Source organism: Bemisia tabaci, chromosome 1, assembly GCF_918797505.1.
Source record: "Bemisia tabaci chromosome 1, PGI_BMITA_v3".
In the NCBI taxonomy this organism is placed as follows: domain Eukaryota; kingdom Metazoa; phylum Arthropoda; class Insecta; order Hemiptera; family Aleyrodidae; genus Bemisia; species Bemisia tabaci.
In genome coordinates, this window is record NC_092793.1 from 52,298,759 (window position 1) to 52,323,583 (window position 24,825).

At 38.6% G+C, this 24,825-nt stretch overlaps 3 protein-coding genes across 4 annotated transcripts in view; 1 reads left to right on the top strand and 2 right to left on the bottom strand.

The window, feature by feature from the left end:
- The window catches only part of LOC109039710 (uncharacterized), an 89,246-nt gene extending 76,595 nt beyond the window's left edge, over positions 1 to 12,651 (bottom strand). The window contains exon 1 of the mRNA XM_019055326.2: positions 12,408 to 12,651. The gene's annotated coding sequence lies outside the window, so the exon portion shown is untranslated. The remainder of the gene's footprint in view (positions 1 to 12,407) is intronic.
- A 142-nt stretch (positions 12,652 to 12,793) lies between these two features.
- LOC109039718 (mitochondrial outer membrane protein SLC25A46) lies at positions 12,794 to 22,318 on the top strand. The gene is made up of 7 exons (XM_019055338.2): positions 12,794 to 13,208; positions 13,971 to 14,071; positions 14,776 to 14,954; positions 15,402 to 15,458; positions 16,406 to 16,688; positions 17,845 to 17,966; positions 18,428 to 22,318. Exons 1-7 carry the CDS (start codon positions 13,028 to 13,030, stop codon positions 18,807 to 18,809), a joined length of 1,305 nt encoding a protein of 434 aa, XP_018910883.2. The 5' UTR covers positions 12,794 to 13,027; the 3' UTR covers positions 18,810 to 22,318.
- ATP8B (ATPase phospholipid transporting 8B) overlaps positions 21,455 to 24,825 on the bottom strand; it is a 50,882-nt gene continuing 47,511 nt past the window's right edge. For both annotated transcript variants that reach the window (XM_019055337.2, XM_019055335.2), the window contains one exon: positions 21,455 to 24,412. The gene's annotated coding sequence lies outside the window, so the exon portion shown is untranslated. The remainder of the gene's footprint in view (positions 24,413 to 24,825) is intronic.

Genomic DNA, 24,825 nt, shown 5'->3' on the forward strand with positions numbered 1-24,825 from the left:
ACTATATAGACGCAGGAGACTTTTTTTTCCAGTGTTCCACTCGGCATAATCCCTGCAAATTACAGAAGCCGAGAGAATGGATGCAACCGTTCCTTGATGTCCAAGGGCACTACGTAGAAAGCTGGAGGTTGCTGATGGAATGTACCATTGTGCCATTGAACCAGCAGAAAAAAAAGCACGGAGGGTCAGTGTTGTTTGTACACGGCTCAATTCATACTCCGCGAGATCCAAGCTGGATTTTGATCACGGAAATTCGATCAGAGCCTGCGGGTGCGCAGATGTCATTCAACTGGGCTGTCGGTAGTAGTCACGTGCAGGCATGCGCAGAAGGATGCTGCGGTCCAACGTCGCGTTCATGAGGGCTGTTGCCGGATCTCCGGTAGTTTATACGCCGCCGAAGAAGGTGCGTGAATTTTCAGTAAGGTTGGCAACATTGTCCGCACGAGTGGACGATCCGCAAGCGGGCCGCAGCCCACGCTCGGCAAATCTGCATCGCATTCGCCTCTCGCCCTAATGCCAACATGAGGAGGATAAAAATTCCGACTTGGGATGGAGCATTTCCGAGTAAGTCTCTCGGGGACGAAGTTGTCTCTCCGAGGAATGGTCCTGGTTTGAAATTTTCGGGGCTTATGAAGTGAGCGACTCGATACGTGGAAAGATGGGTTTGGCAGTCGAGCTGTCGGGGACATGGAGGAATGCGAGAAGGAGAGAAGGCGTGGGCGGCTGGTGACACGGTTGGAATGTCAGTTGGTGTGGCGCGGCGCGGTATGGAAAACTCGGGAATAGGCGCCTGCAGAGGTTCGTGAGCTCTGTAAATCAAAATATCATCTGTGATATTGGAAATAGCATTGCTCCCTCGCAAAGCGTGGAGTGAACATGGTATGAAAATGAGGTGAATCATTGAGTCTCTACGTCAAGACAACGGATTCACAGAGACTGCTCTCACGTTGATTTGATATTGAACATAGCGCATGTCTGCAATTCTGCATCCACGGTCGCAATTTGAAATCAATTTTGATTCAATGAGGATGAGAGCGTGACAATATGTCTAAATTGGTTCAATGTTGAAGGTGGATCATTGATCTACGGTCAACGTGAATGGAATCCAGCTTTGAAGGTGAAAGGTAGAATAGTTCATATGATTCCACATTTCCACATTCATTGGAATGCGCGGTGCTCTTGAGGATAAGTGTACTTCAGTAGGAAAAGTCGAACAGAAATGTTCATTTTCACAGAAATAGTCGTACTGACTGTTCCGATAGTAATGCTGGTCAGAAATTTAAAAATGGAGCTTAAGTTCCGATTTAAATACTTATTTCGGGTACGCAACCTTTCAAAATCCACGAATCTTGAGGATACAACTTCCGCTCAACTACATCGAGATACGCATGTTTTACAACCATTTTTATCACCTAGACACAGAAAAGTGAGCAGTGGCGTGGCGTGCTTCGCGATATATCGATTGATCTGCCGTTTAAACATATGGATAGGATCGATAGATTAGGTGTTCGCAGCGAGCACCTTAATAATCGATTCTTTACCATAGCTTCTAACGGGGAAATATCGATAATCGATCATTCACGCCTCGCCACTGAAAGTGAGCACTCACAGTCGCACGAGATGCTAACTTCTTTTTTCGAGGAAATGCCCGCCGGTCAAGGAAGGTGTTCAAAATGCAATGGACTACGTGCACGAAGATTCTCCTTCATTTTAAGAAGTAGGCAAAACGAGCTCCCACACGCAGCAATAGTGGTATCATAAAATATAGACATATCTATTCAAAACTTCCACCCCCACGGTGGTGTTAAGATAGGCGTGCTCATATTTCGATACGCAGGGGCGCGTATTTACTGTAGCCGCGTCGAATGATCTTTTTACACGTAGTATATGCATTTTATGTATACAGTTTTTAATCTTAATTTCTCTTCAACGATTCTGACATCAGTCACTTTCTATATAGGGATTCGCGTACCCCTGGCACCCGTGAAACTACCCACGGCTTCTCTGCTTGGACAATGGTGTGCAATTAATTGAGAAGCAAGTGGCGCGAAACTTGTCCCATTCAAACTTGTGCACGCGCCTGGAAATCCTTCACGAGCGTGAAGGAACTCATACACATACGTGTTGCGACAATGTCTCAACTTATTACACAAGTCGCTCATTCATATCACACTTTTGAAGAAGTACTTTCCATTTTTTCGCCACACAGTGGGGCCGGGCCCGAGTATACTGGAACAGGCCCGTGGCATTTCCTTCATCCCTCTGAGTAATGACAATATGGTTATTACCGTTCCATTGCTCGGCAATGATTGATGTGGGCAGTACAAGAAGAGAAGTTTCAGGGTTGACAGAATGTTCATTTCGAACATGAAAAAACATTCATGTTACAGGGTACAGACGGAATTATTCATATTCTGAGGATCAAAGACATTTCTCAGGATTCACCAAAACTACGACCCAGCCTTACGCCTAACTATGAGCTGACATGCTCTTTTTAATTTATTTTTTATTTTACCTCTTCGGTGAATAAACGATAGTAGTAACATCTAAGTTTTTGAAAAATCTCCATTGAATTCGATGAAGACTATGAGGATATTATTTTCCATAGATTTAATTTTTTATTTCAGGTCAAGTTTCGCTCAGAATATTAAAGTGACACATTTGAAACTCTCTCCTATTTTGTATTTTCTCCTTACACACTCCTTCGTCTTTCCGACACTTGAAAGGCTCATTGGAAGAGACATTAGTGAAAAAATAATTCCCAAGACGCTTAGTATACTATTCTTCTTTTTTTCTTATTTTTCTCGAAAAAGCAGTTCACTTCTGTTACCTATTCTTGACTCGTCGAGCAGCACAAGCGAAATAACAATGTACCGAGAGCCATGCATTTTAAGAGTTGGCGGCAGCCTTGCCGAATTGAGTTAGAAATCATCATTTTACTTCACCACAGTCGTGGGCGTGGTCCTCGGTTGTTTAAGTTACAGGCGAGACATCCACTTTGGCAACAAAGCAACGCGACATGAGTGCACTCATTAATTACGCGCTGACAAAACAGACCCTGGATGATGCCAAGTGATATGCAGGACGGTATGGCTATTACCATTTTAAAAAAAAAAAAAAAAAAAAAAAAAAAAAAAACTAGCGTGAAAAAAGTCTCTTATTTTAGCAAGAAAAAGAAAACCGTTTGATGGTGTTGTTTTCAATGAAACGTTTACTCATTCAAAATGAAACAAAAGAACACTTCTCTTTGCCCTCTTTCAAAAAATCAAGTTTTTATCCTCTACAAGAAATGAAAGTATGAACAGGAATCGCTGAATATCCATTGATCGACTGGCGCGGCCGCAAAAGAACGTATCTCGTGAGTACAGATGCACAATAGTATCGCACTGTGTTGGACACTTAAAAATCGCAAACGTTCCGTAAAAAGGAGAGAAAAATTGAGCAGATATTACAATACTTTCGATCGTCAGAATTTCCCGTAAAAATATACTTAAACGACGCAGATTTTAAAAAGAGAATGTGACATCTTGAGGATTTTAGGATTTCGATGAGGTTGCTTAAGGATGAATGCTAATGGGAACAACTCTCGATTAGTTTCGACCTGAACCTACCGTGTAATCACGAGGACGTGATTGGTTAGCTGCTGGAATCAATGTTCCGTAAAATTTCAAACATACTTGGGTTTCAAAGCGAATCTGCGGTCGAATCCGATCAATTTGTGTATCCATAATCGAGGAGGGGAGAGGGGGTTGCGGGGAGGGTAATCGTGACGCGATCACCGGAGCAAGTAATCACAGGTCGTGAAAAGCAGTCAACGCCCGAATTTTCCTAGTGAGCACATTTTCGGAGGTATAATTATTCACCTCTCTGTGGTTGTTCGCGACCAGAGGATCGGTGAGGTCGACCAACTCTGGATATTTTGATCGGTAAACAGTATCAGTCATATTGACCCAGACTATGCACTACAGTTTCCATTTTTCTTTCTGAACGCTTCCAATAATTACTGAGATTTGTTGTCATTTTTATTTGAAAGCTCCCCTCAGAATTTCGTTTCCCCGCTCCAATTTTTCCGTACACCTGGGATATTTTGTACACAAATACAGGTATTTATTGAAGGGGTTGGAGGGCAAGGTGCATAAGTGCAGTTTTTACTATTTAGAGGGATACGTGTTAAAAGTTTCGAAATTACATGAATGCATATAACGGAAAGAAAGTTCAAACTGCCCTTTTGATGCTTAAAAATTGGAATTTGGGAGCCAATTTTTCACAGGATATGCGTTAAGACTAGTTTTACTGGAAATCCTCAGTACCTACCTAATTTTTTTCAAAAACTGCACTTATGCGCCTTGTCCTCCAAACTCCTCAATTTAGATACAGAAATCAACTGAGTATTTGATTTCAAACAGTCACATAATCTCTCAGGGTAGGATTTAGCTACTTGCCGCCCATGGGCCGCCTGTATTTTGCCGCCCCCTTCTCATTCGTTTTGGAACATCAATAACAACCATCAAGTGAACGTGCCAGCGGGGGAAGGATGCAGAAGACGCGTTTACTCGTGTTGAACACATTTTTTGGAAAAGCCCTGTCAACACTACTAGCAAAAGTTCACGGAACTTTGCGCGAAAGTTAAGATTTGTAAACCTATCTCTGGGTGGACAAGGCCTTCCATTCATAAGAAATGAACGAGAAAATTATGAAAGAACAAACGTAAATGTAGTTTAATGATTTTAACTTCCGCCGCCGCGCCGACTGCACTGTTTGGCGCAATGCGTGAAGTATTCCGACAGTCTTGTAGGCGCTAAGCGTTTCACGCTGACCGCACTGTCTTTGACGCAATGCGTGAAGTATTCATGCATTCTTGTAGGCGCTATCCATTTCACGCCGACTGCAGTGACTGCAGTGACCGCACTGTGTTTGATGCAATGCGTGAGGTATTCGTTCAGTCTTGTAGGCGCTAATATGTGTTACATGCCGACCGCCGCGCCGAGGGCTTCTCCTTTTCATCTCAAGTCCTCGTCATCATTTCTCTCTAAGTCGCGCCGTTCCAGGCCAAATTGCGTGTTTGGTTTCTCTCTTAACTCGACTGATTAAAGGTGCTGTCTCTTGTATCATTGAAAGACGACAAAATTAGAAATTACTATACTCTCAGGAAATGAGAGATTTTGTTGCCTTTTCTCGGTTGTAATTTATTTCCTAAATTCGATTTTTTTTAGACCTACGTTTAAAAAATTTGCAAAATTTGCCGCACCCTAGATTTGCCACCATGGGCCGCGGCCCATGTGGCCATCCCCTTAATCCGGCCCTAGGATCTCTTTACTGATGTAAATAACTCGATTTATGAAAACCCTCTGTGCGTCGACGCGACGTATGAACTACGGAATTAATTATGAAATCTAAGGGCCAGGATGAAATGAGGGGCTTGGATGAATTTAGGACAAGGCGCATAGGATAGGTGCAGTTTTTGCTATTTCGAGAAATACGTGTTTCAAGTTTTCAAAATTACATGGATCCTCATAACGAAGAGATAGTTCAAACTGACTTTTTGATACTTGAAAATTGGAGTTTGGGAGCGAAATTTAGACAGAATCAGGCTCGGACTGGCCATAAGGCCAATCTGCCATTGGCAGATACGCCCCTTTTGCGCGCCGAGAACGCGCCCCGCTTACAGATAGCAAAATAAGAAGAAAAAAAATTACGACCGAGAATATGCGAGAAGAGTTTCTTAAATGAACGGAGGAAGAGAGGGTTAGGAGTAAAGAAAGGTGCTTTAACTCATGATAGTGGTGAACAGAGGTCCAAGAACTACTTTCTGAAGAGTAAACAATTTTTTGTAAAATTTTCACCTTCCTCTTGACATACAGGCGCTTTATCATCCCCCTCCTTCATTCGCTATGTGTAACTCCCTTACAAGCGATGGTCGGTTCGATTTTTAGACATACGCATCCTTCATAGACCTCTTAAGAGACCTTTAAACATATTTCCTCCTTTTCAAATGACTATTGACCTGGACATACCATAGCATATATCGGGCGAACTTAACTTTAATTTATCTCGAAATTAAAAAATAAGGGACATCTAAAATGTAAACGCGATACAAGTATTCGCGCAAGATGGATGTCCGCATTGCATATGAAAAATGTAAGACGCGATGCCGTGAGTCGTGAACTCGCAATGCTCTGCTCTAGTTTGAACCAACATTACAAATAAGACAAACGAAAACAAACACAATATGGAAATAAAGCGAGGGAAAGGATGCACGTTAACGACGGCGCAGAGATACAACTATTCGTACTTGATGGATGTCCGTGCTGCATCTGAAAAATTGAAGGCGCGATGACGCGAACCGTGAGCTCTCAATGCTCTGCTTTATGCTGTCAATGAAAGCGTCGCTCAGAATGCTCAGTTTCGAGAGAAAAGTTTAAAAAAGAAGCCCGAATACATCTCTCCTACCCTCGGCTGTGTTACTCACGTAGTGCTTGAAACACCATTAGGAATAAGACAAACGCAAACAAACACACTATGGAAACAAGGCGAGGGAAAGGATGCGCTTTTACGACGGTGCAGAGATACAACTATTCGTACTTGATGGACGTCCGTGATGCATCTGAAAAATTGAAGGCGCGATGACGCGAAGCGTGAACTCTCAATGCTCTGCCATATGCTGTCAATGAGGTGTCGCTCTGATTCGGGAGAAAAGTTTAAAAAAGGCCTGAGGACATCTCTCCTACCTTCGGCTGTGTTACTCACGTAGTACTTGAAACACCATTACGAATAAGACAAACGCAAACAAACACACTATGGAAACAAGGCGAGGGAAAGGATGCGCGTTTACGACGGCGCAGAGATACAACTATTCGTACTTGATGGACGTCCGTGATGCATCTGAAAAATTGAAGGCGCGATGACGCGAAACGTGAGCCCTCAATGATGTGCTTCACGTTCAATTTTGCAATTTGTACTCCGTGACAACTAACCAATCAATGAACTAACGTAACTAACTTATCAATAAACTTTGAACCAGAAAATAGCGTAAACTTGTGCTAATTTGCCAAAATTTTCTGAACCCCTCTCCACGTAGGGAATGCCCTACCAGGAAATATCACATTACGCCCCTTTAACCAGCCAAGGGTCTACGCCCTCAGATGCGAGCCAGTCCGACCCTGGACAGAATATGCATTAAGTAAGACTAGTTTTACTCGGAATCATTATAATCGTATCTCAATTTTTTCGAAAACTGCACTCATGCGCTTTTCCCTCCAAGCCCCTCAAAGGGACTCATTAGTTCTGCAGCAACTTATATTTTGCTTACTTTAGAAATGACTTATCCACCATTAATTTGCCTATTTTTATTGATGTTTTTATAAATGCGTCTATTGGTTCCTGTCTGCAATGAGCGATTGGCAAGGAGGGTTGAAATTCATCAAAGCAACGTCCGTGCTGATTGATGCAATATCGATGAATTTCGGATATCGGACCCGCTTTCGTCGGGTTGACTCAATACTTTTCCTCTGCTGCTGTATCGAACGTCCAGAGACCACGTACTATAACAGGACCTGTCTTATGCCGCCGATGACACCACTAACCAAAATTAAATGTGAATCTTTCAAGAACAAGTTCACGGAGTTGTTTCGAGGTAAAAAAAAAAAAACTAATCCTACACAATTATGTAAAGTTGCGGCGAAAAAAGTTGTTTCGAGCTGGTTTGTGAGTCATAACGGGACATCTATACGCGACCGTCGTCGGGAGATGGTATTAATTGGATTAAAACAGGACGTCGAAGAGACGAGAAAGACGCAGATTCCTCATTGCGTTTCCGCTGAGGCTCCTTTACGCCGGGCTCAGAGGTTTTTTTCATTTGGGGGTAGGCATCATGAAACTCCCACCCTTACGAAAGTTCCGCAGGCTCGTCGAATTGGCGGCAGAATTGCACTGGAAAAAAGTCGCTTGGATCTAGAGTCCGCGCAGACTCTTAAAAACATTGATAAGGGAAAATACTCTTCATTCAATCGGATTTATGCTTGAATTGAGAGCAAATAAGCCTCTCTCAATCAAGAGTATTTCATCTTGTCAATGTTTTTAAGGGTCTGCGCAGACTTTAGATCCAAGCTACTTTTACTACGCCAGTATTTGACTCCTTTTTCAGATCGAAAGACCGGCCATTTCACACTGAAAACGAAGTCTCTCGGACCCAGAGTACAGCCACTCTTGATAAATATGACAAGAGACATGCCCCATGCTCTTGATTCAATCGGATGTTTCAAAATTTTAAGAGTATGAACTCTAGATCCAAGAGACTTTTTTTTCAGTGCACCTTGTGCAATTTTTTTTTTTTTTTTTTTTTTTTTTTTTTTTCAATCGAAGTGAGCATTTATGAGAAACTAGGGGGCCCTGCCTCCTGGCCGCTACGCGGCCCAACCCCGGGGCGCGGCAGGCCACCAAAGGCCGCTTCGCGGCCAGCGAAATCGTCAAAACCGCCCGTTGGCGCTTACTGCATGAGCAAATAATTTTAATTAAAAAACAAAACGATGTTTCAAAGAATTTCCCGCCAAACAATATTTTTAATGACTTTCTCTTACTCTGAATTTTGATTCCTTTTTTGGAGGTCGATCTTGACAGGGCCACATATAGCTGCCCATGACTAAACAAATGCCTCTAAAAGTGAAGACCCACTCTATTAAAACTCTGACCTTTGAACTCTCCTTCCTCACTCTTGCCCATCGACCATCTTTTACTCTCCTTCCTCACCGCGTCCATCGAGCGTCTTAAAAATGATTTTATTAGAGTAGAGAGGATAGTTAAGGTGATTCGATGGACGCCATATTTTGTGTCAGAACGGCATGCGATACATCGCATCGATTGGCTCCATTATTTCAGGTACTCGTAATTTTTCTCGAATTTTGAGATCGCAATTCTGTTGTCAGGAGACTTAAGCACTCACTTTCCAATTTTAACAAAGAAATTCAACGTAATAAAGGCGTGGTTTTCTCAGAGAAAAAACATCACATTCGATACTGATATCGAAACTGCTTTCGAATGCGATATTTCTCTCTAAAAAAACCACGTCTCTATTTCGTTGAATTTCTTTGTTAAAATTGGTAAGTGAGTGCTTAAGCCTACTTACAACAGAATTGCGATCTCCAAATTCGAGAAAAATGACGAGTAGCTGAAAAAATGGAACCAATTGATGCGATATATCGCATGCCGTTCTGACACAAAATATGGCGTCCATCGAATCACCTTAATGAGCTTTTTCTACGTGGCAGCAAGGCGAGGTGCCTTGACACTATGAGCTGGAAAGGACCGCGGCTCAAATCGAGGAAAAATGCCGGGGGAACACAAACGGGACCTAATAAAACTCGCCCGAGCCTCGGTCACGTTTCCGACTCAATGTAATGAGCTTCATGGCTATTCACTGATACAAAAACCTCAAATTCCAGACTCCAACGCCTTTCTCTACTTTCCTTTTCCACGTCGCGTCGGCGACAATGCGGTTGCTCATCGGTGACATCGAATGCCACTGTCGTACCTGACTCAAGGATTATAAAAGGGTGAAAGAAGAAGGGGGAGGGTGCGGCAGGTAACCGTGTTCTCAACCCCTATACTGTCGTGCTAAGGAAGAACGCCGTATACACCTTCAAACGTAGCTGTATTTCCTTACCCATGTAAAAAAATAAACCGGGAAAGTTGTGAATGTTTTTCTTTAAAATTTTCAGACGATTCTGTTCGCGATTTAATCTGGAATATCTGAAAATGTCAAGAAGAATATATGCATAACTCTCCTTAAAAATACACGGTTTTTTTACGAGGAAATTTGGCAACGCTCGAATGTTGGTGTTTCTTTAGCCTATGGGAGTCCAGGCTCAAATCTTTGTTGCCTGCCTTGAATTCGTTAAAACTCTTTTAACAGACCTAGGAGACAACGAAAAGCCGTAGAAACAGATAATTTGCTTAAAATTCCGTTTTGAAATTTTTGGAAATTAAGATTTTTATGATGCAAGCTGAACTTTAGAGTTCCTTATCGGATTGCGGGTTGGATACTCCGTCCCTAAAAATTGCATGAAACACTACATTTCGGTGACATTTTCAGTCAAAACTAAATTTTACTAGGTAAAATTTTCTTTCGTATCTATACAGCTTTTGGCAACAAGATTCAGGAAACTCGTTGCATAGCACACGAATCACATTCTTATTTTTGGGAGTAGGGATGGTTGTTTAAGTTAAAGGATTTAATCTTTCATAACCTTAAACGGTAAATATGTCTGCGTTTAACGTCTCGAGGTTGTCAGAAGTGCTATCTCAACGTCATTAGTCCCAATTTTTACAAATAGTTACTTTATTTTTCTGATATCAACGTGCCCTACGCTTAACTAGGGTAATATATAAGACTTGATTGAGTTAATACGAAGTGATTGAAGAAATAGACCACAAAAAACGGAATTTTAAGACGTCCATTTGACTTAGGGTGTACTTTTCATCCTAAGCGAGGCGAGTTCAAGATACACGAGGTAGTGAAGTACGCTTCGGCGGATAAAAAGTCAAGGAAGTTTCAAGTTGTATCTTAAAATTCCGACCCAAAAATTGGCAACCCAGATTGACGGTGTTGCAACGTGTGCGGTAAAAATAACGTGTTACAGAATATTAGTTTGATGATTTCCTCTTTCTTTTCTAGTGCCAACAAGAACCGACAAGCGACCCCTATCTTGCGTAATTACCGCCCTCCGAGGACTTCTGGCTACCCTCAAATCACACTTACAACAGAGAAGGAAGAAAGGCAAGGGGGGGGGGGGGGGAGGCGCCACGCTGCGAACAACGCAGCTCTGGGGAGGGCCATAAACGGGGGAAGAAAACAAGGATGACTCATCATTTGAGGAGCTTGGACGAGTCCATGGAATCGAACATCCCTTCACCACGGGTTCACAAATGCGTATGTGTGAATGAATGTGGAGAACAGGAGAACATCACCTGTTACCTGCCGTTACTCCGAGAGATGGGACTCGTTGACAGTTCGCCTATTGGCGGACAGGTTTTTGACCAGGTCAAGGATTCTTCTAGCCTTACCTAGGAATTTAGACAACCTGAGCTGTCTTGTGCACACCCACCTCAACCGATCCTATGTGTAGTCGAAAAAGTCGACTTTAAGAATAAAAGTGCAGTCGTTCAGATGTGTAGATGCCGGTATGTTTCTCGACTATTCTACAATTTTTCAATCGATTTTCTCTGGAAGTCTTTCCCTCACTCCCACTGTGCTCTTCCTTACGGGATAGTATACTTAAAAACATGGACACATTTTCTGTTCTGACGTCTTACATCCACTGTATTAAAAAAAAAAAAAAAAAAAAAATTTAAGGAGTCAATTAATTTAGAAATTTTTTAGATGGTTTTGCTGCTTGGATTGGCGGATGTAAAATGCGTAAGTTTGCGAACGTCTCTGCATGCCACTCTTAAAGGGAGCGGGAAATATGCCCAGTGCGCCTTCATCCGTGAGATTATGCAATACGCAGAGCAACAGTCGCCGATTGGCAATTGCATCCTGATTTCGCGATCAACATCGTTACCTTTTTGCATACTTCCGTCGACAATTGTTTTGACACTTGACGAGGGCGCAATCCTGGAAACTGATACAGGTGCTGTGCAGTATAATTTTGATACTTGAGAACATCATTAATCATAATGAAACAATTATCAAAGAGCCAGTCTCTTAATGTAATGCTGAAAGAATCATAATACCACTGAAGGATTTTTCCTGACGAGAGGGGGCCCTCAAAAAAATAGATTAAAGCCATTCAAGATTAGACCTAAGTAATAGACCCTAATTTGATCCTTTCCTCCTCCTCCCCGACTCCCCCCCCCCCCCATTTTTTTGCTGATGATGTCATACTGATATCAGCATCATGTCAGGGTGCTATCGGGTCATAGGTACTGTTGCCTGGCAGCATGATGCCAGATACTGAAATCAGCATGAATGATATCCTGTTGAGTCAGAATACTTATTCCTGCTGATTGACTCTGCCTGGGTCTAGTGGGATGCAACTTCTTTATCTGAAAATTCATGTGGCATTGGTAACTTTTTCATTACTTCCTGTCTCCCTCTGCAGATATTTTCCCTCTGTACACTACTTACATGACATAAGTACCTAAATATGGGTGTCATTCGAATTTGTAGGCATGATTTCATGGAATTTTGATTCATTTGTAAAAGCCATGAAAAGTAGTAATGGGTAAGGACTTCCAATGAGAACGCGATGGTACCTTAATAACACAACCAAATTGATAAAACAATCCGTTCTACGTTTCAAAAGGCGCCGACACGTAAAGAATAAAGTGGCAAACAAAAAAGGAAAATAAAAAGCGTAAAGGGACTTATCAGTAAAACATGCATTTATATGTTAATGCAAGGAGCACCTTACCTTTGCTTGGTTTCAATCTCCGAGAATAATCCAAATATGCACACTTTTAACACACACAATAGAGAATAGCTAGTCGCAATCGCGAAATCTTCTCTTGAAAGGTAATTTTTCGGACGCGGAAAGTAGACGGATCTAAACGAAAGTCAAAACCTCGAATAAACACCACACCGGCTTGTTAGGTAAAAAACAGCCGCGTGACAACCTTCGGCCTCGGAACAACCTGTTTGCTCGGACGTTCAAATCAACTGAAAATATGCAGCTGTTTGATGAGAGAGGAACTATTCAAAAAGCGCCATAATAATGTTGTGGTGTTTTACGCTAGAGAGCAGCACTCTCTGATTGCGCCGTCTTGGTTCGGAAAATTACTGTAGAGCGCGTTGTGATAGAACTGATTAGAAAGAAAACATTGAAAAATCCATCAGCTGATTATTGTGATTATGTTACATCATGTGTGACTGAAAAAGTCCCTAAGTTTTGGTATTTAGTGTAATTTTTCAGTGCAATCATTTATCATACGCTCTGATTGAGGCTCCCATAGTGTACACTAATTACATTTATATCCTTTGTGCCCTCTGAAATGAGGAAATGAGTGACCCCTGATCTGAAATTCTAACCTCAACATGGCAGGTATGAGTGGCATGGGACCTGAAGTGTATTTTGGTCCAAGATATCCAAAAGGATGGGAGGGAGTCGAAGTAACATACAGCCAGCAAGCAGGGGCACCTCCACGCTCTTGCCCTCCATTCGCTTCATTCCCTACCTCAAGAAGAATCAATCAGTTGTCATCGCCGATCGATGAAGGTTAGATATTCATACCGTTCTCTTCTGATATCTTAAGCGTTCCCTTAATCTGCCCATCCTAGCTCAAGCCTGTCCTGCGCAATTTTGGGTTAATTAGTGTATTTTTCCTATTACTCACTGACTTGGAAGGCTACAAGATCACGTAGTGTCCCTCATGTACACCAAGCTGTTTCAGAAGAGGAGATTTGCCTCCACAATTTTGAAATCTGTTTTACAGGTTCATTACTATCACTGTTAGCAAAGACAATTGAATTTCCTCTCTATTAGCTTGTGGATGTGACTGAACAATTATTGCATGGGCAACTGCTAAGTAAGTCATTATGACTCGGCACTAAGTTCAGTGGCAAGTGAGCCTACCTCACTCGTCATGCAGGAACCATTTATAAGTTAAGCGAGGGGGTAGAATTTAAATAAAAGTGTAGAAAACGCATATTTTCTCGGAGACAATCATTTGTCATCACCACAGTACTGAACAGCATTGCTGCCTGTCCAAGTTTGCACCCTGTTGAAGTGCGACCAATAATCAGCTGTCTCCAGTTCAGCATTGAAAGTAAGTGTAAAATTTTAATGATGGTGGATCTTCTCTCTCACTATGAGAAGAGCTTAATCTTATATAACATAGACTCTACCGGCTTCTCAGCAACTTAATGCCTTAAATTTGGAAATTCATCCCTTCTTTTTTAGTCATCCATATAGACCATGTGTGTTTGTGTTGTAGACCATGTGAAGCCGTTGAATAAATGTTTTATTTGAATTTCCTAGGTAATACAAAGAAGTACATCAGTGCTGGATTAAGATTTGTCTCCGTTGCAGCAGAACATTTATTAACATATCCATTTGTAGTCCTCAGACGCCAGTGCCAAGTAAGTACCTAGCTTAGTATGAATCATGAAACCAACATTGATTGTGAATCCAAAAAGATTTGAATCAAAGAATGTTAAAGGTATGGCCAGAAGATAGTACATGTTGATGTTATAAAATTTTCCTTGCCGACCTGGGTTCTCCCATGGTTAAATAGGCAGATCTAGATTCTTTCAGACAAAGGCGCAAAAATCTTCCAAATTTCACCAGGGCAGGTCTGTACCTGGCAAACATTTTTTTTGGCGGATTCAAAAAACATTTTAGACAGAGATCTGTTCATACTCAACTAAGTAAATTCTAGAGAATAGGATTAGCCAGTTAGTGGCATTGTTGAATATTATGAAGAAACCAGCCTTGCTGAGCTCATTTCCTTGCTCAGCAAAATAGTTTAAGTAAATTTTTTTATCTGTCATATATATCGCAGACTTTCAGTAAGTACAATAGAAGCATCGGAGTGTTCGAAATTTTCTTGGCTGTTGCTAATCGATTATTTATTCTTCAGAGTAGGGCTTGCGTATAGTATGTTGAGACAAACATAAATCTCTGCTTAGCTCTGATTTAGCACCACTGAACAGGTGAATACATGCAGTCAGATAGCACCACTGATGAGTGGTGGCATAAACAATACTTTGACGTTTGCCTCAACATACAATGAGTGAGCTCTACCCAAATATAACCTATTTCATTGAAATTTTTTTTCCAATAGGTCCACCATTGTTCCCGATACTACCACTTACTACCGTTCTCATTTGTGCCAGTTATCGTACGGCTACACCAGAGACAAGGGATATCCTGTCTGTGGAAGGGCATTGGCAGTGTATTAATTGTTCGAGGCATAACACTGTTTGTGGAAGATGTCTTGTCCAAGCTTACTCCACTACCAAAGTGAGTCCAGGGCTAGTATTGAAATATTTTTACTAAAATTGAGAATATTTTTAGCTTTTTCCTGCCATGAAGAAGCAGAAATTTTGGCAATTGAATATCAGAGAACAAATCTAATTGCTACGGTAGGATACTGTAGGAATCATTAGAGTTATATCGATAGAATCTTGTCGAAAGTGTATTACATAACTCTCCTCTGGATTTGCAAATTTTTGAGTGAGCATCAAGCAAAATTATTTATTTGACTATCTTGTGGAGTACTTTAAACAATCAATTTGTTACATTGATAATACCATAAATGTTAAAATTCTCGAAATTTGATTAATTTAGCAGCATTATTGTATTTCAAATTAAAAAATAATTTTCCTTTTATTTTCATCCAATTTAATTGGTCCGTAAATGAATCTCCATGCTCCTCTCCCTTTTCTTAAAGTATATTCTATGTTGTAGGGAAGTTACTTGGAATAGCTCACTCAAAACTTGGGGTCAACACATCTTATTAAAATGGTAAGTTTTCATTTTATGTGACATAATTTTCCCTCTCCTTATCATTTTCATCTCAATTAAATAGGAAAATTGTAGTGAGTGAATATGTGCATAGAAAAGGTGATTTCGGATTTGTAAGCTGGCGAACAGAATTCCGTTTACATATGCTAGGATTAGTAAGTATGAAATGCAGAATTCTATGTCACCACTACCTCAGCTTATGCTTCAAGAATCATTTACCCAATTATGCTGGAGTGCAACCTTCATTTCTTTCCATGAAAACTCTCATTTATTCATTCTGTTTTTTAAATTTATTTGCATGAAATGAAGCTCCAATCTCTGATCAATTAAGTCATTAGATTCAAGGAAACAGAAAATGCTCGAGTGAGTGAAATCTGGCTTGCAAATAATGTACGAATATTTCTTGACAATTTTTTTCTCCTTTTATGAGGGGAACTTTACTACCACTAATCATTGTCTCACAATCAGTTTCAAAATTTTCTGATCAGTTATGCTCTTAGATCTTCTTTTTTTTGTAGATAAGAGCATTCTAAGATAAAAAAAAGCGGTCAAATATCTAATACATTTATGGAGGCTCCTTGAAATAGATTTATGGAATGGTGCAAAAGTTCAACTGAAAAATACATTAAAGTATTTGACTGTGACAAACAATCCTCATTAAACTGACTTACTGACTATGGTTGATCTAAATATATTTGAATAATATTTGAATGCTGCAGTGTCACCGTGTATCCTTTAACGAGCATAATCCCTTTTTGACAAAAATTTAAGTGTATTCCAAAGAAAAAGAAACCCAGAAGTTTCATCTTTTGAAAAATGGTTTGATTAAAAGTGCACTAAAAAAAGTACCTAACTCTAGAAAAGCGTGCAGACTTTGTAATTTCAAGGAATTCGAACCGATTTTTTGCTAATTTCATCTTTTAATTAATCCATTGTTTCTCTTACAGCATCAGCTTAGCGATCGTAACCCCACTTTACTCTGCAAGCTTAGTTGAAACAGTCCAAAGCAAAATTGCAAGTGATGATCCCAGTCCGCTGGCTCTTTTTGTTGAAGCCTTTGATCGGTTTCTTGCATGGGGTTGCCCTTACAAGGGCCGTATGCTGCCTTTCTGGGCATTGGTTGTACCAACAGTGTTGTTCGGAGCAATTAAACACTACTTCAGTATGGTGGTTCGGGAAGTAGCCATAAGAATAATACATTTAAATCAGAAGATAGAGCAGAGAAAACGGGTAAGCTTACAGGCCTGTATCTAAATCTCTAGGTTCAGAACTGAAATATATTTTAATTATCCTCTAGTAGATGTAGGTTTCCGAAGCGGCTTAACTTATATGCAGAATTGGTTGCTAGGCCAAGATTTCACTTGCCTCTACTATGAGTAGCTCCCAATTCCTGGGTAGAATATTCCCCTATTGAGAGCAAAGCATGACCATTTGTCAGCTGCTTCTTTATTAGCTACAAAAAATAATCTGATATGTGGCTCTTATGGCCAAACTTAAGTCCTTTTTAGATATTTGTTTTATTTATTTTTACATCTGTTGAGTTATAATAGGCAGATTTAAATTAACCCAATTCCAACTCCCAGTTGGGCTAATCTGGATCTTACTATTTCTTGCCGAGCTGATCTACATGTGCTCGGAACTGGCATCTGCCCAGTTTTGTTCAAGATTTTTTTCTTTTTTACATGCCTAACTATGAAAGACTCATCAGTACAATTGAACGCACTTGAAGTTTTTTTTTCTCTCTCCCTCTCTGTTCTGTAGAATTTCTCCAGTAGAAAAGTGAAAGCCAGAAGGACCTAAGTGTACTGTAATGTTTCTAAATTCCTTTTGATGATTTATCCATTTGCCCACAAGCAATTACAAACTTTTTGCCAGTTTTTTTTTTTTTTTTTTTTTTTTTTTTTTTTAAATTTCCTTTGCGATTTCACTGGAATTCCCTTTACTTTTTTAAGTAAAGCATACGTCCCTTATTAAAGAGTAATTTGCCAGGTGAAATTTTTAAACACTCGGAGTAATTAGAAACCCCTCTCCTTTCTCCCCTTTAATTTACACTTCTTGTTAAAAACCAAAATTAGTGTTGAGCTATGTGTTAAGAATTTTCTGCGATACTTTCTCTAATTCAATTATGTTCGTTTCAGCACTCTCTGAAAAAAAAGTTGCCCGTGTTTGATGTTCACCGTGACAAATGTAGGACTTAAAAAATTTGTCACCTTTGATTTTTCTTCACTATTATTACTCTTTTTATGAATAATTTCTCAACTAAAAAAGTTGGTCAATGATTCACAAAGCAGTCTCCATTACGTCTATAGTTTTTCTTTTGTATTTTTCTGTCTCTCTTTCCTTCCGCATCTCTTGGTAACACTTTTGTCCTGCTCTTGTTTTCCAGAGTTCTTTGTCCAACGAGTTACCTGCAGAGCAATCAGTTCAAGACATAGAAGTCACTGCATCTGTGATTGCTTTAATTTCTTCTGATGCAGTATTTTATCCACTTGAAACTATTATTCACAGGTGAGCTGCCTTTTAAGAATTAAGTATCCTTGTTTATTTAAAACTCAGGTACCAAAACAAAAAGATACAAACCAACTGGGGAAACTGGGGAGTCTGAATGTAAGACCACCCCTGTGAGGAATACCTTTGACCGCCAGGACACCAGTGTCAAAAGACACTCAAGGAAATTGTTTTTCTTAATAAGAAATGATGTTTCTAGAAATTTAGGAAATTGACAGTTTAGACAGACAGTTAGAGACCCCTGAAAGTTATCAACTTGACATTATTTATGAAGTAATGGATTTGTATTTTCATTCCCAAGTCAGAGTAAGCCAAACAGTCACAAACGGTGAATGAGCTCCTTTCAACAATTAAAAAAATGTATGAAACTCATGTAATGAAGGAATAACCAAGGATGTATCATTTATGCATTCACAGAAGTCCTGATCGCCCTAACTTATCATGCTCCGTTTTGTTTGCAGAATTCACCTTCAAGGCACTCGTACGATCATAGACAATTTAGATAATGGCTTTGCAGTCATACCTATTCTGACGAACTATGGAGGCGTATTTGACTGTTATGCTACCACTGTTTCAGAGGAAGGAACACTAGGTCTGTACAAAGGTTTTGGAGCACTCATCTTTCAATTTATGACTCACTGGGCAATATTGAAAGTTTCTAAATTTGTCATGATTAACATTGCTGATGCATTTGCCCCTCCTTTGCCCCCATTACCGTTAAAAACTCCCTCAAAACAGCCCCCTGCACCTTGCGGCGATTTTGAGCCAGTACCAAGCACTTCAGGCTGTCAAAGCTTGCGACCGCCAAGAAGCACCACCGAAGGTTATAGGTTACTTAGTTAATTTTTTTTATTTTATCTATTACAAACTTCTCCTTGAAGAAAAAAAAAAAGAATTTATTACATCTGATGAGGTTTAGCCATTTAGAAAGATGTATGCTTTAAATGCCATGTCAGCTCCATAGGCCTGACACCAGAGTGTCTCTGTGGCGCTACGTCGAGCTCATGAGGCTGACACTGTTCATACTGATCTTAGACAATGATATCAACAAATGATGACCGCAAGTGAACTCTGAGCTAAAAATTTGTTTGACCCTGGCTTTATAGTACTTTCAATTGTTCAGCAATTTTACGGTGTGTTTGTCTGGCGTCACAGAAAGAAACATGAAAACTTATCAGCAAGCAAAGTGTTAAGATGAGCTGACTGTTTCTTCCTATCATGAGTTGCTTTTTTCTAAGCTTGTTTTATGATGACAAAATTTTCGAGCCATCATCATGCATTCTCATACTCAGTCCAGTAGAATTGGCTTTTGAAGAATATGATGATGACTGCTAGCTCTAGTGTCTTGTTTTGACTTACAACACAATCATTTGCAACGTAAACATGAGGTCTAAGAAAGTGATACATTTTTTATCTCTTCAATTTCATCTTTTTTCTCTTAAGAATCATTGAAACAGTGAAACAAAAATGCTCTCCCATGAAAATCGCTGAACTGGAAGTATCACATGTCAAAGATAATGAAATTAACTGATGATACTTATCTGAATACCTTCGTCCAAGAATCAGTTTTACCTGAGGGCAAAGCCGAACATCTGTGAGATTCAATTTGTAAAGAATCATCGCAAAATGCATTTAAGTGGAATGCAAAAAATGTCTCTTTTATCATTACCTTCATTGAATTATAATTGCTAAAAATATCACATAGACTGTGTTGTCTCTCAGGTTTTTGGCTTTCAATATTGCAGTCCATGTTGTCCTCATGACTGATATCATTTCCAAGAAAAGTTTTTTTAATAATCTAAAGTCAACATTAAATTATCTTTACCGGTGACAGAAGAGAGTGTAAGTTGTATGCCCTATAAATCTTTAATAACTTCACTGATTTTCTATAATTATTGATTTTCATGTGGAGCAGAACATTTAAGTTTTAACATTATGAGGAAGCAGGCCACTTTAAAAATTTCTATTTCTTTTTGAAACTACTCTTCTCATTGAGATAGCAATTACACAGATTTTCAAGAAATGGCTTCACATTTCAATTTAAGATGATAGTGTGATTGGAAATTATCAGATTGAGAAACAAGTATGTATGTCTCTAGAATTTAGTCACGATTGCACCGTGATTTATCATTATGGAATAATTTTACCAACTCTCCAATACGTAAAGGGAATTCATTTGCTAGAATAATTCAGTCTTAGTCAACAGACTAATTTTTTAGAAATCAGCATTTTTAATGGAAACCACTATTGTACTCAATGAGAAACCTTAGAATTTTTCCAAGTTTCCTATTCAGCTTCAACATAACAAATTCATCAGTCGGTTCTCTGTAATTCATGGAATATTGTTAGATTTTTACTAAAAAAATGTTACTTTCTTTTTTCTCCAAATCTAAAGATATCCCATGTAAAAAAGTAATTTTCTGCATACATAGATACAATCTGATCAGCTGTATTTGAGCTGTTATAAATTAAAAATGGTGGAATATTCCTCCCTATTAGGAGGTAACAGACCATCCATCAAAGGAAGTAACCTCGCTTTTTTAAATTTTTGATTTTCTACTTGTAAGTTAAAGATTCAGTTTTTTCCTATAGAGTACTTGACTGTGTTTCTGAAGCGGAGCAGTCAAAAATATTGTATCATTTAGTGAAATAGGCTAATGAATAACAGCATTACTTATGGTTGGCGTGGACTGGACAAAAGAATAATGAATAATTTACAACTTTATTGCACTTTTAAACATCAAATAGTATACAAATGATTGATTTAAATTTAACTAAATTATCGCAAAAGTATATATTTTTAATTTGTGAACAGTCAAATCCTTTTTTATTTTCATTATCAAACAATGTATCTGAAATCTCCAGTAAATGTTTAGTCATTGATAGTAAAGTAAGTCAGAAAGTTCATATGTGTGCGCTGCTAAATTCAAAGTTTTTTTCAAAAGCAGCTGCCTAATAAATATGAGTAGCTCTGGGAGGTAGATAAGATTATTATTATTATTTCTTTTTTAAAATACATATTCAAACATGTACATTTTCCATATTTTTTACCTAAAAACCAATTCTCTTTTAATATATAATTGATGTTGCTCATCTCTTAGCTCCCTGTGATCCTTGGGTACGTTTTTAGTAAGTATGAATGTACTCACCAAATTATCATAGGGTTTAAACAACATGGACCCGAAACCTTTTTTAAAAAGCACCTCTGTATAGAATTTAATGAAATTAAAGTATGTTCCTCTCTTAATCATCCTCAACTCAAGACTTGCCAGGCTCTTGCAAATTCGATGTTCTATTTTTGCAACACTCTTCTCTAAAAATTGGTGAAAATTAAGTCACTCTCTGCCCAAGTTGATGGAAAAACGTTTCAACTAAGGCAAAATTATTGAGGTTTGTTGTTACACTACCATTAAGTACCTCCTTTCACTATGTCACGCATCACATCTTTATTGGCAAATATTCCTCTCAGAAAATTTAGTTTTTACCTGTTAATTTTGCATTTCTTTATTTTTTCACTCACAGCGACTTGCTGTCATCTATTGTACATTGTTTAAAACAATGATTTTTTTCTCCTTTCCCCCCTTTTATCTAGTCACACCCTGTCCTTTTGCCTTTTGTGTATCTCAGCTCTAAGTCTAAGGCCAGTCAAGGTTGATCTACAGGTGATGCATTGCCAAATTTTTCTTGCTAGTGCGCTGCTAATATATTAAAGAAAAATGACAATTTAAAGCTCACTTTGTTGGGTTTAAATTGATAAAAGAAAATACTTAAATCTCATCAAATCCTGCCAGAGACTTCAACCCATACGCTGTCTGCACTCCCTTTAGAATTCAAAAATTCTTCAATTTTTTACTGTCGTTGTCTCTTTCTTTTCTAAAATTCTGAGTTGTTAAACGTATAGGAATTTCTCCTGGAAACAGACTGCAAGTTTCAAATAAGATAAGGTTTGCCATTGTTTAAATAACACAACACCAAAATCAAACAAAAAATTGAACAATACCAACAATTTTTTTGGTTCATGAAAACAAACAAAAAATTGAATTATTTGGTGAAAGAAGAGGATATAACAAATGCACACTACTATATATGTATCAAAGGAATTTATATCACAGGGAGTCACGTTGATGATGCTTTTTTAATATCTAAGTTGAATTTGAAGCATATGTTCTCATGATTGTTAAAAAATAAAAAAATGTACGCAAATAATTTGCTAGTCAAATAACATAAATGTAAATTTCCAATATCCTGAAGGTACCATAGCAAAGCGAAGTACCTCTCAGATAGTTTTTTTACTGTATAAAAACCAAACAGAGAATGTAAATAAATGTAAATGAAAGATTTCTACATTTCAATGTGACAATATTTTTTCTTTTGTTCTATCTTGCAACCTCAATACTTTGACAAACATAAGATTTGCACGAACTTATTTTTAAGTTGTGAGAAATGAGCATCTCGTGTTCATAATAACCATAGTTAGGATAGAATACTGCTGCGTTACGGAAGAGAGCCTCAAGTGCATTTCTATATGAGCCATTGTTAACACATCTACTGTCCTAAGGAAAAACGCTGTAGGAACATTCGAGATTTGCTAAGTTTCCTCTGATAAAATGTTTATTTTTGAAGAGAGTTATGAATGTGATCTTTTGAAATTTTCAAATAATTTAGATCTGGTGGCAAATAAGTTTCCGTAAAATATTAAAAAAAAGTTTTCACAGAATTTCCTAAAAATTCTAATTTTATCAAAGGAAATTTGGCAACGTCTGAAGGCTCATCTGACGTCTTCCTTAGCACGACAGACATACTCTCAAGTGCCTTGAAGCTAATCCCAGACTGCTCTCATAGCTCTCTTCTGTGACACAGCATAATAAGACAGAAATAATACATGGTTTTTTTGTTGCTAGACAAGCAATGACAACTGAAAGGAATAGTAAATTAATTTACAATTGTTACACAGAGCTACATGAACTTCTAGAAAATCCAATCATCACTCTTGGACCGACTCCTTTCGATGGAGTAGAATTTTTGATCATTGCCCAAGAGGTGCTGGCAATTAATACATCTTCTCAAGTATGATTGTGCAATACCTAGTATTAACACCAAAATTTCTCCGAGACAAAGATGTTGACGTTACATACAATTTGATGCCATTCAAAAAATTTGGGTCCGAATTTCCAGATCTCTACAGTTAAAAGCGGAATCTTAAACATCCGCTTAACAAGCGGATGATTTATGAGAGCGCCCAACTCTTGCAAAGGAAATCACATGTGAAAATTGACATGTTGTGTCCCCATCCAAATCATGAGGCTGACATCAGCAAAATGATGGCAACTACTTGTATGTAAACTTCAGGCTGAAATTTTTCTGACCCTGGTTTTAGAGTTCATTTAAATAATTTACCAAAACTAAACCTTTTCTTTAGGTGTTTTTCAGCACTGCGGGGAAAATGTGTAAGAACATAAATGTAGGGTAGGCAGTTAGGCACATGATATATTAAGATAAGAGTCTGAAAGCAAATTTGAACTACACAGGTGTTCCATCTCATTTAGAGCATTTCATGGCTCAAAATGATTTGCAAATGAGATTAGCATAGCAAAGGCATCAAAGATTAAAGCAAGTTAATTGAAATGTGCCATTTGCTCTGCCAGATCACATGAGCATGCTATCGTTTCAGAGTCTTTCATGCCTTAGGGTCCCTGTCTAGGCAGCCTAGATGCAAGATTCAAACAAGCATCTCTACAATTCATATTCATTATTCACATTGAGAATTTAAAATCGAAAAAATAAAGTCAGAATATTAAAGGTATTCATGTGGCTAAAATTTGGTTGCAAAAAAATTGCACACATGGTTGGCAACTCAGACTACAGAAAATGATTAATAAAGATTAATGTCCTTGTTTCTTAATGACCAGCTAGAGGATACATTTTTCCCAGTTTTATTAAAAAACAAAAAATGGAGCCTATATTTGGAGAATGAAATACTTCTACCAAAAACATTTACCTGAAGGCAAGATTTAACATGATAATTACCTAACTCCTAATTTATACTGGTTAATTAGTGCTACATAGGCATTTCACAACATTTTTCAAAAAAGTAGTAAATATGCACTGAAACATTCCATCATTTTCATGGCCGTCTCTATTATGTACACTTATTTAATCATGTTGCTCTTTGAGAGATAAAAATTAAGTTAAAAAGATCTAAGTATGCACAAATGGATGAAGCATTCTCTAATTGTGAGTCGATTCTCTTCTTCAGTTATATTCTTTTTAGCATAAGAAAATATGAGCTTTGACTTTAAATGACAATAAAAATATACTTCTTGTGATTCTAAGGATTGCCAGTGTGTAGGTAATTTACCAGGAAACGTTGAAATTTTAAGAACTGCTTGGCAAACGAGGTCTTGTAATTGTTGTAATTCCATTCCTTCGTTTGGCCAAGCTGGCCTCTGGAAATAAGATTAGTTGTTTTTAAAAAGAAAGTTGGTTTTAAGCATAAAAATGTTCACATAATTCATAATGTTTCATTCTTATTCTTATCTTCAGCTGGGATTTTATGGTTTGAGCACAACTGAATCATACATTTTCCTACATCTTAATTCCACCTCAAAGTTCAGAGGATGCCCTTAAATATAGGCATGATCAATAGGATAGGGACCATAACAAGTCTTTTCATTTGACATTAAATTGGCAGAAACCTGGTGAAGACGATATCACCAGAGATGATGATGGGTACAGCACAAACTACTCAGAGTACTGGCATAGTTAGTGTTACCTACTTTAAGTTTTAGAGCTATTGTGATTTTTTTTGCTAGGTACCACCGGCTGTGCTTTAAATATCAACCATCATGCAGTCCGCACA